Raw genomic sequence first — 13868 nt, forward strand, 5'->3', positions numbered from 1 at the left:
TTGAAACTGATGCACATAGTATATTTGACCAATTCATTCATGTTAGATAGATTTATGTGACTGTGGGAAAATGAGGTAGAAATGAGTGGATTAAAAAAAGACCACTTGCTTTTTGTGTGTGTGTGTGTATAATCTATCCTGGGAACTGCACCTATAGGAACTTTAGCATTTTGTATTGTACAAATTATTCAATACTGGCTAGTTAAAATATTGTCTTTTGTGGTTGCCTAATATTGAAAATAGGAGAACTACTGTTGAGTCACATTATCTCTCTGAATACCAGCTCTTTATTTACAAACTGGGGTTTGTAAATGTTGTAAATGTATAAAGATTTTTAAATGTTTTGAGGGTGTTCTCTTTTGATATGTATATATGACATAATCCCTGGGACAATAATACCTTGTCTCAGTTGGGGCATCTACATACTCTTGGAATATAAATAGCAGGTAAATAATTGTGCCACTAGTGTATGCTTGACAAAACTCTTAATGACCATCTGAACATCCTCAGACAAATCCCAGAGCACTAATAGCCATCTGCACTGTGATGAACTTGAAAACATTTTAGCAAGTCTGTTGCATCAGGAGTGAGTTTCTTCTCTGGAATGCGACTGGGAGTTAATATGTATAATGTATATATTAATATAATATTTTATATAATACTTATGTGTGAATATGTCTATGTAGATAGGTTTCTGAGCAGTTTTCTTTTGAATAATAATCTTCATCACACCCAAATGCTATTTCACTTGCTATTTAGTTTGCTGTGGTGGCAGTCTGGCTTTACAGTACAAAAGTCATCTTTTGATTCTGTGCTGAATAGCTAATATATCCTCTATTCAGAGGAACACTATACTTTTTGTTTAGTTAGCACTAGATTGTGCTTTGGTGTCATTTTCTCACTGGGAACTACATGTTTCTCCATGAACTGTCCTTTTGAATCTGATCCATTTTCCCCAGGAGGAAATGACAGATCACCTAACTAAGTGTGACAGGAGCCGAGGTGTTGGGTAATGACTGATTAAGGGCTTATTTCCTTTACTTTGTGTAATGATATATGGTGAGAAAAGTTCACTCAACTCCCTAACTGCAGGTGTGGCATGCTCTTCCATTTTGTGTGGTTTGTATTATTGAGATGGGGGTATATCAATCTTCAACTAAACTCCCTTGCTGGAAGGAGAAGGCCAACTTGCACAGGTGAGGGATCTGATCGTTTGTTCCTCATTATTGCATCCAATTCTTCAGTGTCACAGGCTTTCTATAGGCACATGTAAACTGATGGCTGAACTAGGGTAAAGTACTTAGTGTCACCGAATCCTTAATTTCACAGACCTTGACAAAAAAAATCTAAATATGTTAACTGAAATGCACTTGGACTGAGGGAATTAAAGGGCTGTTTTGGGCTGAGATTCATAATGATCTGTATTTCCTGCTACCAAATAAAACCTATTTGGTAGCAGGAAAAAGATCCAGGTAAAAGTTGAAACGTTAAATGTATAACATCAGCCACTCTTATTAACTGCAAGGAACTAACAGAAAGCTGTTAAATCACTGACCACTGCAAAAAAAAAAAAAAGCGACCCGTCTGGCACCAGCTGAAACACATTTCTGTGTGAAAGATGATTGACAGTCATTCAGGGAGTGGAGACACTCTCTAAGTAGATAAAGAAAGGTTATCTCTCTTCATTAGGATACTGCCAATTCAGTGATTTTTTGACTTTTTTATTCTTTTAAAGAATAAGATAATCTTCAAAATGGTTTTAAAGATTTAGTCTCCATCCTTGAAAGTTATGTAGGTGAGCTATTTGACTACGAAATGAGACAATGCAGAGGGTTATGAAGATTATAATCACTTATATTTAGGCAGCTGATGAATCAAACTAGTCAAGCAGTCTAGTCCTTGAAGCATGCTTTTAACAAACTAATCACAAGAAAACTGGAATTGAGTGCAGCAGTTTTATTGAAAAAGTCCACAGGTGTGTGCAATTCCTTTATTAAAATGTTTTCAAATACATTGGACAAGGAGCAATTGATGATCAAGAGTTATTCCTTTTTTATACATTTTTATTTCCAAAACTATACAAACATTGGAAAACTTTCCTTTTCCTCCATTTTAGCTATTAGTAATTCTGTAATGATAAGTTATATATCTCCCTTTTCAATCTGCAAGCCCGCTTTCCTGGAGGTGACATTTTACATCTTTGACAATTAAAAAAAAGGTCAGTCATATTTACATGTGCTTAAGGTTGCATAACTGAGCATTATACAGGTTCTGAAAACCAGTGGATGAATGGTTTTCAAGATTCACCCAGGTGGGCTGGAGGTTTTAAACACAGATAAACTGCATACATGTGATTTAGTAGCCAAGACACCCTTTGTTCCCTTTTGTTTTCAAGGCTATCTATAAACTGTGTGCTAGCCATGGTAAAGGTTTGTTTTAGTAAAGGTACTCACCAAGTGAAAAGCAGCACTGACAACATCTATTGCTGATCAAGGACATGAATGGGCAGAGAATTGTATGTGTATATATAATATAAAATCTAATGTTTCAAAATGAACTTGAAGCTCTTATGTAAAAATAATGTCTAGAATAAAAGCTATTTCCTGGACTGGATTAAAGAATAAAAAAACCCCACAAACACTTGTGTAAGGAAAAAAGTAGAGCTCAACATGGGAAAAGAACAATAGAAGTACATGGCTTAAATTCGGAAGCTGATCTTGCAATGTATACTTACTGGAAATTCAGCTGAAATATAGCAACATTATCAATGGAAAATGAAGGTTACGACTGCAGCAGACACATACAGTATACTTCATGAGCTATTATATTGGCCATACAGATTTGTCTACATGTTATTTATTTGAATCCTTAAGGCTTCTCTAATGTCTTACATGAAAGTGCTGTCTGCTTGGATCTTCCATGCATGAGGGAAAGGGGTAATTTTTCAAGGAAAAAGAAAATTTAGTCAACATTTCAATTACAATAGCACATCCAGAGACACAAAATAAAAGACAAAACTTTATGGTACCTTTGTTTCATTTATTTTGGCCCCCCAAAGATGCATGCACTAGACTTTATGTACTACCAGGTATTGAAATATTTACAGCATTGTACATGTGCTCTTAAAGGGATGGCAAAGGGAAAGGTCTATTTTTATCTTGGTGGGAGTAGAAGTTAACTTTCCTAGCTTAATAATACCTATTCAAAGTGAGAGATGACTCTTCCAAAAAGAAAAGCCCACAGGGAATAAAGCTATACCATAATTATAGCCAATGTTAACAAACTGTACAGCACTCTACCTGGGAATTCTCCTCTCTCTCACTCCTGTTTGAAATAGCCGTACCAACTATTAAGTGATGTTGCCATGCTCCCCTTGCCCTGTCTGCTCTGTTTCTCTGTATTCCAGCAGGTATAACTGTATATTACCTGTTTATATGACTTTTATTTCAAATTATTTCAGCATGTTGAACGGACATTTAATTCACTATAACCTGATGGCAATTTTTGGACAAATGATGAGATTGATATTTACCGGGTTATGGCACTAAAGAATTCAGACAACTATAAAGCGCGTTGTAAATACTTCAAGTGGACTTAGGAAACCATCTCTCTAAGAAATTCAGTGAGTAAGGCTCATATCACTGATTTCCTTCTGCTTTTAAAGGTAAAGATATGATACCCAATACACCAGGTTAAACAAACAGAAGGCAGTTGGGAAGAAGATGCGGGCATAGGAGTCCATTTTGGCAATGCGGATATGTATTCTTCCATGCCTCCATGCTCCCGTTCGACAATCCTCAAAGCAGCAAAAAAAACTGGCACAGTCCTTGCCATCAAGACACTCATACCCATATTCTTCATCCCTTTCTTGGAGGTGTGTAGCATTGTTCATTTGAATAGTAGCTGATCGAGGCCGGATGTCAATTGTAGGTGCCTAAGGTGGAGTGGCAAAAAAAGAAAAAGATGGCAGAAGGGAGACTCTGTTATTACCACCAGACCAACAGGGAAATAGAGACTAATGGTCAACATGTGAATGATGGTTCTGCATGGGGTGCATGAGAAATTGCTGAGGAGTTCTAATGGTAATACTACCTTGAACTGCTTAAAATCAGTTGCATCATATACTTTAACTTTACAAGAAAGCAGCACAAATCAATATAAAGTTAACAGCTGTGGATAATTAGCTTTAAAGCCAAACTAAGTAAACATTAGAGGTTAAAGGAAACATCCAGGAATGTAATTGATGGTATTATGAATTTCTTTTGTGTTTTATATTTTACACAGCTGCTTCATATCTGAAGGCAATTTGTGTACTGCACATGGAAGGAACTGAAATAATCGAAAATGCAGAATTTTAATATAGAGCTGGTTCATGTTGAGACAGGAGCAAATATATATACAGGAAAAAAGGCAAAAACTGGGTCTTTTGAATAAGGTTAGGAGACTCTCTATAAGACTCCCCAATTGTTTGAATATATGCAGTTCACCATCTACTAATGTTCACCAACTAGACGTTTCAGCATGTTCCAAATTTTATATAGTAGCTGTACATATATATACACATATATATTTGGAATGAATTGAGCAAATTAAGCATTTAAAACACATTGGAGCACTTGGTGAACACTAGGATGACAGGTATTGAAATTTCCTGCTGATAGTTGTTAGGGTAAAATAACAACAATTCCATTCCATAGGTATGTAAATTTCTTGGCTTTCATTTTACGTGGTTTCTTTTTTTCCCTGTCTTTTTGATGAAATCTCTGCATTTCTCATTGAAGATAAGGTTTAGATGTGGAACATAGCTAGAAATATTTGCTAATTTGCTAAGAGTATGTTGATCCAGTGACAGCACTGAAAATATATATGCATCTTAAACCCTTTCAAAACTCCGACTTTTTTGCATAAGGAACAGCATTTGAGTAACTGATGATGACATTGAATTTTGTTCAGGTCAACATCAGAACAGATTTGGTTTTGTAATTTGGCATGAAATCACACGGGTTAAAAAGATGAGGTCAGAGATGAGTTCTAAAAGGGTGTATTGCAGGTTTCTGGTGTAGCTGGTGCTATTGGATCCCATGGCAAATTCAGAAAGAGAGGAGCAGAAATGTTTTAAGATTAAACTCTCTTCATTCATGCGATCCAATAATGTTGGTCACTCTTGAACTTAGGTAAGTTCAGAACCATAGTGAATTGGTATTTGGCTGCTGAATCAACTCTACAAATTGTTTAGAAATATGTAACCATTCTACTTAATTAGGAAGTTACCTTGAGTAGAATGCTTAGATGTCTCATTAAAAAAAAAACCCCAACAAAACACCACTCTCATATAAGCTCTAATAGTTAAATTCAGCAGTCGCATGCAGTGAATTTCCATTCCAAAAAACATTATACCTTGAAGGAAAACATCCGAAGAAGCTTTCATTTTGTAGACAGAAAAGAGAATCAGAGGGTTTTGTTTTAAATTAAAGAAAGAAAGGAAAGAAAGAAAGAGACAAAAATAATATAAATTAAAAATATGTTTCTAAAACATAGTAAGTCAAAAAGAACTAAATTTATAGAAAGGTTGGGATAATAGCAATTTAAACAAGTATCTGTAATATAAACCCCCCACATTTTTGACTTGTCACTGTTTTGTAACTACATCTGGGCCAGAGACATAGGATATCAAACTCCATTTAGATCTTTTCATGTTCCCAGGGGATTCCAATCTTTTATGTTGAACTGTTGTGAAAGACACGATTCGCGGTTTATAAAAATATTTTTTAGAAAAAATTCTTTTTACCTGCATACTGGGTCCTGAACACTCTACTTTTAAGTTTTTTAGTCTCTGTGATTAGGATCCAGGCAATCATTTATAATTCTGTTTGTCCCCACATGCTCACAGAGAAGTAATGTAAAGAACAAGTAATCTGCCCTTATATGGACATCTTCAAGTGAGACAGCTAAATTTGAGGTAGTTAATCTTTGCTCCTTTAATTGACTGTGAAAGCCACACATGCACACAGATAGCCTTTTATTTCAGCCTAAGACAGGCCAAGATGCATCACCCTCTGGAAGTGCCTCTTTCTTTCTTTTGACCAAAAGAGAGGCCTATCATTAAATCCAACTCTAGCATACCTAAAGTTAGGTGAGAATTCTTCCTCTGTAGTCTTATAGATGTTTTTCTGGCTGTTTATCCACTACAGAATAAATCTTTTTTATTATTTTTTTTAGAGTCTACTTCTCAACAGCTTTTAAAGTTGAAATTATAGCAATAATATGTAATAAAATGTTCTTTAATTACTATTTTTCTGTATTCTTTTTGTGCTATATATTATAACTAAAAGAGAACACCTTCAAAAGTCCTTGAAGATTTTCGCAGAGCAAATCCAAGTGACTTCATTGTTTCCTAGATGCGTGAAATGGATTTGAAAATACTCTCTCTTGTAAAACACTTGTTCTTCACATTTTTCACAGGCGTATTTGGGTTTTTTTGTAGACTATTAGGCTACTTTCCCTCTAGGATTTTACTCTAATTCTTTTCATCTCAGAGTTTCTAGACAACAGACTTTTCAGCTCAGTTGCAAAAGGCAAAGAGAAATAAGCAACAAACTTTTTCCCTATCTGGGCAAAACCCCAAACCCCTACTGAGGGTATTTCCAGGATTTTTTTTATTGTGGCTATTATATACATTTTTTTCATTATTGTGTAGCATGCATCCATAAGTAGCATTGTAAACTGCTAGCTAAATCACTTTCTAAGGGAGAGAAGTAGATAAAGGAGGTAAGAAATACAAGAAAAAGAAGATAAGGAAACAATGAAAAGGAAACAGATGCTTAAGGGGAAATTAGAAAAAGCACATTCCACAGTTTGAATATAAAAGTTTAACTGTAGTCCTGATAATAAGAAAAACAAAGTCATGTCAATAATACGGACATAAGTTAATGGCAGAGAATATTGCTAAAGCTAAGACAGAGAAACTGACAGTTCTTCCATAAAGTTCACAGCAAGAGCTCTATCTATAACATAAAAAATGGTTTTGGTGATAGTTGTGATTTGCAGAACACTTTTTTTAAAAGGATCCTTATTCTAAGAAATTAGTTACTCTGGCATCCAGACAACTGTAATATATGAGCTTTTCATTCTGAAGGTGAATGTTTGCATTCCTATTAATACAAAGGAAGAGTATACATGTAATAGCAAAGTCTGAAAAGAAAGTACAAGCATAAAGAGGGATTTAAATGGTCTCTCAGAAAACCTAATTGAATTTTAGACCTTGCTGGTAAAAAGATACATACTGGATTTTTCTTCTTTTTGTCTTTATCCTTGCTTGGCTTTCTGTTGCTGACAAAGTAGTGCAAAGTTCCATATTCCACCAGTGCAGAGAAAACAAAAATAAAGCAGACTGACACAAAAAGATCCATTGCTGTCACATAGGAGACTTTGGGAAGAGATTTACGAGCAATTGTACTTAGGGTGGTCATTGTCAGGACAGTTGTAATACCTGGTAGACAGATAGAAAACAACAGAAATATTATTAGTTCAAGTAACAAACTGATTTTGTCAGTTATCTCTCTCTGACTGGTTTTGAAGTATGGAGTTCAAACATATAGCAAAGATATTAAAAAGCACATCCCAGCAGTGAAATGTGGATTCAATGAGAGCTTTGAGGATTAACATGGGGTATGAAACATTTTTGCATGGTTACCGCACGTGCTGCTCTGCAGAATACTTTGGTTAGATGGATTCTCATTCTAAGAAATTTAATTTAGCTTTTTAGTTTTGTAGTTTACTTCTAGGAGGCCTTTATTTATTTTTGAGAATTTTAGTTTTAGGGTTTGTGTGCTCAAACCCTTAAACAGAGCTAGAGAGCAGAGAACTTGTGTCAGAGTGAGAAAATCATGGTGGAGAATAAAAATCACTTTACTCCATTCTTCAAAGTAACCTCAAGACCAATCTCAAACTTTTTGTGCTGTTGGGATAAGTTTTGCTTATTTTTAGTTGCAGGATAATGATACCACTGTCACTAAGAGACACACTTGCAGCCATTATATGAGGTAGAAATTCTTGAAAATTCTTAAGAAAGCATGTAATCCAGCAGGAACTTCAGGACAAAACGTGTGTAGATTTGTATGTGCACTATATAAAGAAATAAGACTGTTTCCTTTCTCTTGCCTAAATGCATTCTAGTTGTATGCAAAAGATACTAGCCACACACAAATTATCTGCTGCTCGTTATTTAAGTGTTTTCTTGCATATGAAGCTGGAAGAGAGAGTCTCTCAGGGCTCCTTATCATTGTAACACTGTGAGATCAGATTTCTCTCTGTGCCAGAGCAGTATCTCTTCCGGCCTTCATAAGTGACTGTAGTCTATAACTGAGAAGAACTGTGACATGCTTCACCATCGCTTCTCCTTTCAGAACATTATTCCCTGTACTATGATGTGAAGAACATTAAAAATGCATCAGAACAGTTAAAATCCATCACATTTTATATGGCAAATTTCATACCGCTGATTTTACCTCCTCAGTGGTACAAATAGACTAATTCTCAACAGAGGGACTGGTCTGTTTTGTATATCTAAGTAAAATTTAAAATAACAGCTGAATGCCTTTATTAATTTTATACTTCTTTAAAGCAGATTTTATAACCTTTTTTTAGAGAGGACATGAAAAAGGCAATAAAACGCTCAAAACTTTCTGTCATGGGAGACACTGGTCCTCTATTCCTGTGTTTCTTTCAAGGGAGTTCTGGAATGAAAATGCTGTCCCTCATTTTGCACTCCAGTGCTCTGTGCTGTAGTTCTGTGAAGAAATGAAAATGCAGAAGGAAAAACTAAAATGATTCTCACTTGTGTGGATTTAATGCAGAAGTAGAAAATGTGTTTAACTTTCTCTAGTTGAATGTTTCTACTTTGCTAATTCTTACAACTACAGCTGCTTTGCACAAGCAAGGTTAATTTGGTCTCTCTTTTAGTTTACTTGTGGAACAGTTGCTAAATATGTAGAAATTGCTAATTCTGATTAATTGCATGTCACATTTTCATGTATAGGATTTTAGATACCACCAAATTCAGTTGATTCTGTGGCCTGAAGGCTACATTTGATTGTTGGTCCCTAAAGTAGAAGTCAGGGTACTACATTCTTCCCTTTTCACCACTACGGCACACAGCCAGCCAGAAAGATTGATTCCTTCTTGGTATTTATATCATTTGTATTGCTAGTCACCCTGATATGGAATTAGAGCAAATAAAACTAATGCATCCCTGCCTCTAATCCAGCAAAGTTCCCCATCCTCTTCATGTTTATAAAAAATACTGCTGTTGTCAGAGAAGATGCAAAAGTTTTTATTGTAGGCAATCTACAATACTCAGAGTTAGGATCCGACATAGTAAAAAGGAAGAGAAGTAAATATGGTTTAGGCTGTGTTATTCCTTGGAAATGACTACGTCCCTCTAAATGAGGAGAGCTTGCGTGAAATTGTCTCTCCTCTTACATTTACAAACTGGTGATCTGCAGAGGTGTCAATTAAACATAGTAATGCTTGAATAAAAGCAGGAAGAAAAAACAACTCACCCAGTGATGTTCTGGCTGGAACTGCATCCTTATTAATCCAGAAAGAGACCCAGGACAACACAACAATAAGTGTGCAGGGAATGTAGGTCTGAATAGTGAAATAACCCATTCTCCTGCTCAGGTTAAAGTAAACAGACATGACTACATAGTCTCCTGTAAAATAAAAGCATACTGAGATAGAATAATACGTTAAAAACCCAACATAGAATTTCTATATAATAGCTAGGATTTTCCTATGCTGTGTCTGGGGTATATACATTAAACTGATTCACCAGACACACTGACGGCAAATACGTACATACCTCTTCTTCAACACTGGTATAGCTCAAGAATTGGTGGATTTTCCACGCTATGAAAGTAATCAGTCTTGCAGGTTCCCTTAGGTAACTTATACTTTAAGATTTCAAGGGTAACCTCCCTTGCATAGCACAGCAGGCTTCTTTCTACTTGTCATTCCTCATAACTTGCAAATGCCCAGTATAGTCCTCTTACAGCAACTGAGTGAGCTGTGGTGGTCCAGCAAACCTCCAGTCACCATGCTGTCCCTGTTAGCATGCTCTCAGCTCTGCTCTCAAATAATGCATGCTTTCAGATGTACTTTCTAAATTATTCATGTTCTCAACTATTCTTCAGGGCTAGGCTGTGTCAATAATTAATTTTTTATTTGCCTGCAGATCTTCTGTTGTATTATCTCCTCTAAAACAATTTGAACCCATATCTCCTAAGTGCCCCAAAAAGCCAAGCTATATGTTACTCTGGTGTGCATAACACATCATTCCCATTCAATAGTTTTGTGATTCTTTGTCCAGGTTTTTTCCCCTCTCAAACTATTAAGTAAATTCCATCGGGATTCAGGAATACAGCAAAACTTCAGTTTTTGATGTATTTTTTCTAAACTAAAAAAACCTAATTCTCATCTTTACTTCAGATTACACCACTCCTGGGAAATCTTGATTGCAAAAGAACTACAGAACCCCAGACTACAAAAGATTTCATTGCAATTCAGTGAAATGCAGTCCAGAGAAGTCTCAAACTGAAACAGAATAGGATTTCCAAATTTAGAGTAAGATAGTTTTCCAGCGTTATCAAAGAGACTCTGTGGCTTGTGTATTCTGCTTAGATCAGTACTTTTAGTTAACATTGAGTTCTCTGTTTTCAGGCATAATTAAAATTTTAATTTCCCCCAGAATAATCCCTTTGAACCTGGCCACAGAAGAGACTTCAGAGATCATTTTTCAGCTGGTGCTTCTTTGTTATATTATTTTTTTCAATGTGAATGTCCATATCCCAGGGATTAACTGGTTTTAATTTAATTATGTTATTATTAAACCAAAAACTTAAAAAACAAATTATGTATGTGTGGTTTACAAGGAGATATGGCTGAATATGAGCAACCAGTTTTAATAACTACAGTCTGATTATCCTCTTAATTCAGATAAGTTTGCATTATATGTGTATGTCCTTCATATACCAAAAAAACCCAAACCCAAAAAAACACCACTGATCAGGAACACTGTAAAACTGAAGCCATAAGATTACAGTATGACTCATTCTTCATATCTCTGGATCATGTATTAACTTCCTGAGAAGTGATTATTTCGTCAATTTTGGGAATTAACTATTTTATTCATTCACCTTCATAAATGCTATTAATAGCATTGGTATTTCAATTTTTTTTTCCCCCTGCTATACTATGGTAGAGATTACTTTAAGCAGTAGCTGTATTACTTCCATGCAAACAGTTTTAAGGAGAAGGCTGTCTTCATGCTCAGTGTTATTATATTACTCTAATGAGACAAAAAATTACCAGAAGAGGTGAAATATAAACCTGAACATAGATGAGAACATAAAAAGGTACAAAAGATTAGCTCAGAATTGAAATCAGATGTTTTCTTTTTGTTATTGCTTCTTTTTCTGAAGCAACTGCTGCAACTGCTATAGACTCTTTTGGAGTAGCTGAACAGATACATCAGATCCTAGATAACTATCTCCATATTTTTTGTCCTGTACTTGGACAGGTCTTTTTGCCCAACTGTTTTGGTAGTTCTAGCAATCTTGCCTTGTAGGATCTTTTCTTCAAAAGAACAGAAAATATCAGAATCTAGTACACAAGCCAGCACTTTCTTACAGGTATTAGAGTCAAATTCAAAACTCAGCACCTGTGCTGAGAAAACAAACAGATAAATCCAGATGACCTAGACCAAGGCATACTGCAAAGACTTCATGCGTTGTCCTTGTTCCTTAACAGTGTATGCAAACCAAGACAAATGGTGGTGCGGATAACATAAGAATATACGTATATGTGTATATAGAGAGAGTAGCCTCAGTCCTCCCATTTTTTAGACCGTTTCCACATACATTGTTTTATTGTGTTTTTTCTAGAAAGCTTGGTGGTGGTCATCTGGTCTCCATGGAGACTTGTTTGGATTTTTCCCTTAATGCAAGGAGTGTTTTTTCTACAGCAAGCTATTACAATAATATTTTTACAATATTTTATGCATTATTTAAAAATAAAAATATTTTTTGTTCAAACTGTAATGCATAAGAGCTTTTAAAATGTTAACTAACTTGTAAAGGCCTTGGTCCATTCAGCAGCAATGAAACATTACTTTGAATTCTCTGTCATCTCAAAGATGTGCTTCAGAGGACAATCCATTTCCATAGAGCAACAGCAGTGTCCTGTCACAGAGCATTTGCTACACAAACTGGAGACACTCCAGGTGGAAGTGTTTTATATCTAATTGAACACAATTCCCTCTGCCTTTTTTTTTTTTTTTTTTTAATACTGGACTTCTTAACCAATTATATTTAGAAAGAGCTTATCTCTGCTAACATGTTCCAAAAAGTTAAAAAGTGATGTAAGTGCTCTAGATTTTGTTCAATGCTCACAAATGTTATTGCACCTTCCTTTATGCAAAGACTTTCTTTCCTAGTAGATATATGTGTAAAAAAATCCAAAACACTCCAGAATTATATCCATAGGAAACACTGTATCAGCTCCTGATATTTATAGACAAAGTCCACAGAATTATTCTGGCAGACCTTATTTCTCATGCCTTGTAGAACTGGAAACATTCTACTGAAAGCTCAAGGAAATAAGAGACCATATATACTTTGTATGGGCTTTAAGGTTTCTACTAATGGAGAAGTTAAATCAGAGGAAGTAAAAACTTCAATGTTGACTGTAACTTGCCAGGCAGTGTGGAGCTGACCAGTGTGAAGAATCATTCAAGGATGCATACATTCTTTTAAAGTACATATTGCTTTCTAATCTGAAAGCCTGCTGGTGCTGCAGACACTGTTGCATTGTGGAGTATATTCCACTATTTCAGAGAATCTTACCAAAGAAAGGAATAATGTTAGTACCACAGAGAGGTGTTTTGTTTATTTCTTACCTTGCTTGGTTGGGATTTTGGGAAATGGGATGTACTGATGATTTTTTTCAAGGTAAGACTGAGAATAACAAATATAAGTTAGGAAATGCCAACACAAGGCAAGCCAATAATTCTGTAACGTATTGAATATCTCTTCTAGCTTTGAAGTAATATGAGCAATTGTAAATAAAGCATTAAGGAAAACAGGACTAAGTGGTGGGATGCTTCAGAGAAGCATCTTGCTGGTATTGCCCAGTTTACATAAGTGATGTTGGAATGATATAACAGCAGGCCTTCTGAGATTTTGAATAAGAAAGTACTCTGAGCATACAAATTAATGCAAGACCAAAGATGTGCCATTTAGGACCTAGTATCAGTTGTCATAACACATACATCCAAAACATAAAATGCATTAAGTCATCTGTTGGACATGGACTTGACAGTACTTTGCTTTAGTCACACCTTTCATGATGGAATCTTGCCCCAGCCCTGTTTTTATCCACTTGTTTTTTTCTGATTCTATTCGTGGACTTCTCTGCTCTTCAGCTGGGACCAGCTTAAATATTCTCTGTTATTTTCAGATTATCTCTGTGCCTGAGGTGATTTTTCACTCCTGGTGTGAAATCTGCATGAAGCTGTCAAACTGAGACATTATTTTAGTAAAAAATGGCCAGACTTGATCCTTAGCAGAGTGTCGTTCATTAGCACTCACTTGGCAAATTGATAATCTTTTCATTATTACTTCATCCTCTTTCCATGACCTCTGGCTCTTGTTTAGCCAATATTGTCTACTGCAGCAGGAAAGCTTCTCAGACTGCCAGATTACTGTTTGGAGGGCTAATATACTTTTGGATTTTTCTGGAAATGAATGACAATGCAACCTGGCAGTATCTTTGTAAGACAACATACTTAAGTACTTAACATTTGGCACTCT

General features: G+C 35.5%; 1 protein-coding gene across 4 annotated transcripts in view; it reads right to left on the reverse strand.

Annotated features, from left to right (window-relative positions):
- Window positions 1–3658: 3658 nt before the first annotated feature.
- The window catches only part of GABRG2 (gamma-aminobutyric acid type A receptor subunit gamma2), a 70360-nt gene continuing 60150 nt past the window's right edge, over window positions 3659–13868 (reverse strand). Inside the window, exons 7-10 of one of the 4 annotated variants that reach the window (XM_050905649.1) lie at window positions 9561–9713; window positions 7284–7489; window positions 5398–5421; window positions 3659–3934 (exon numbers count right to left, since the gene is read on the reverse strand). In XM_050905649.1, coding sequence (XP_050761606.1) covers window positions 3659–3934; window positions 5398–5421; window positions 7284–7489; window positions 9561–9713 — 659 coding nt within the window. The remainder of the gene's footprint in view (window positions 3935–5397; window positions 5422–7283; window positions 7490–9560; window positions 9714–13868) is intronic. The other 3 variants (XM_050905650.1, XM_050905653.1, XM_050905652.1) reach the window with 3 other exon arrangements.

Source organism: Gymnogyps californianus, chromosome 14 (genome assembly GCF_018139145.2).
Source record: "Gymnogyps californianus isolate 813 chromosome 14, ASM1813914v2, whole genome shotgun sequence".
NCBI lineage: Eukaryota > Metazoa > Chordata > Aves > Accipitriformes > Cathartidae > Gymnogyps > Gymnogyps californianus.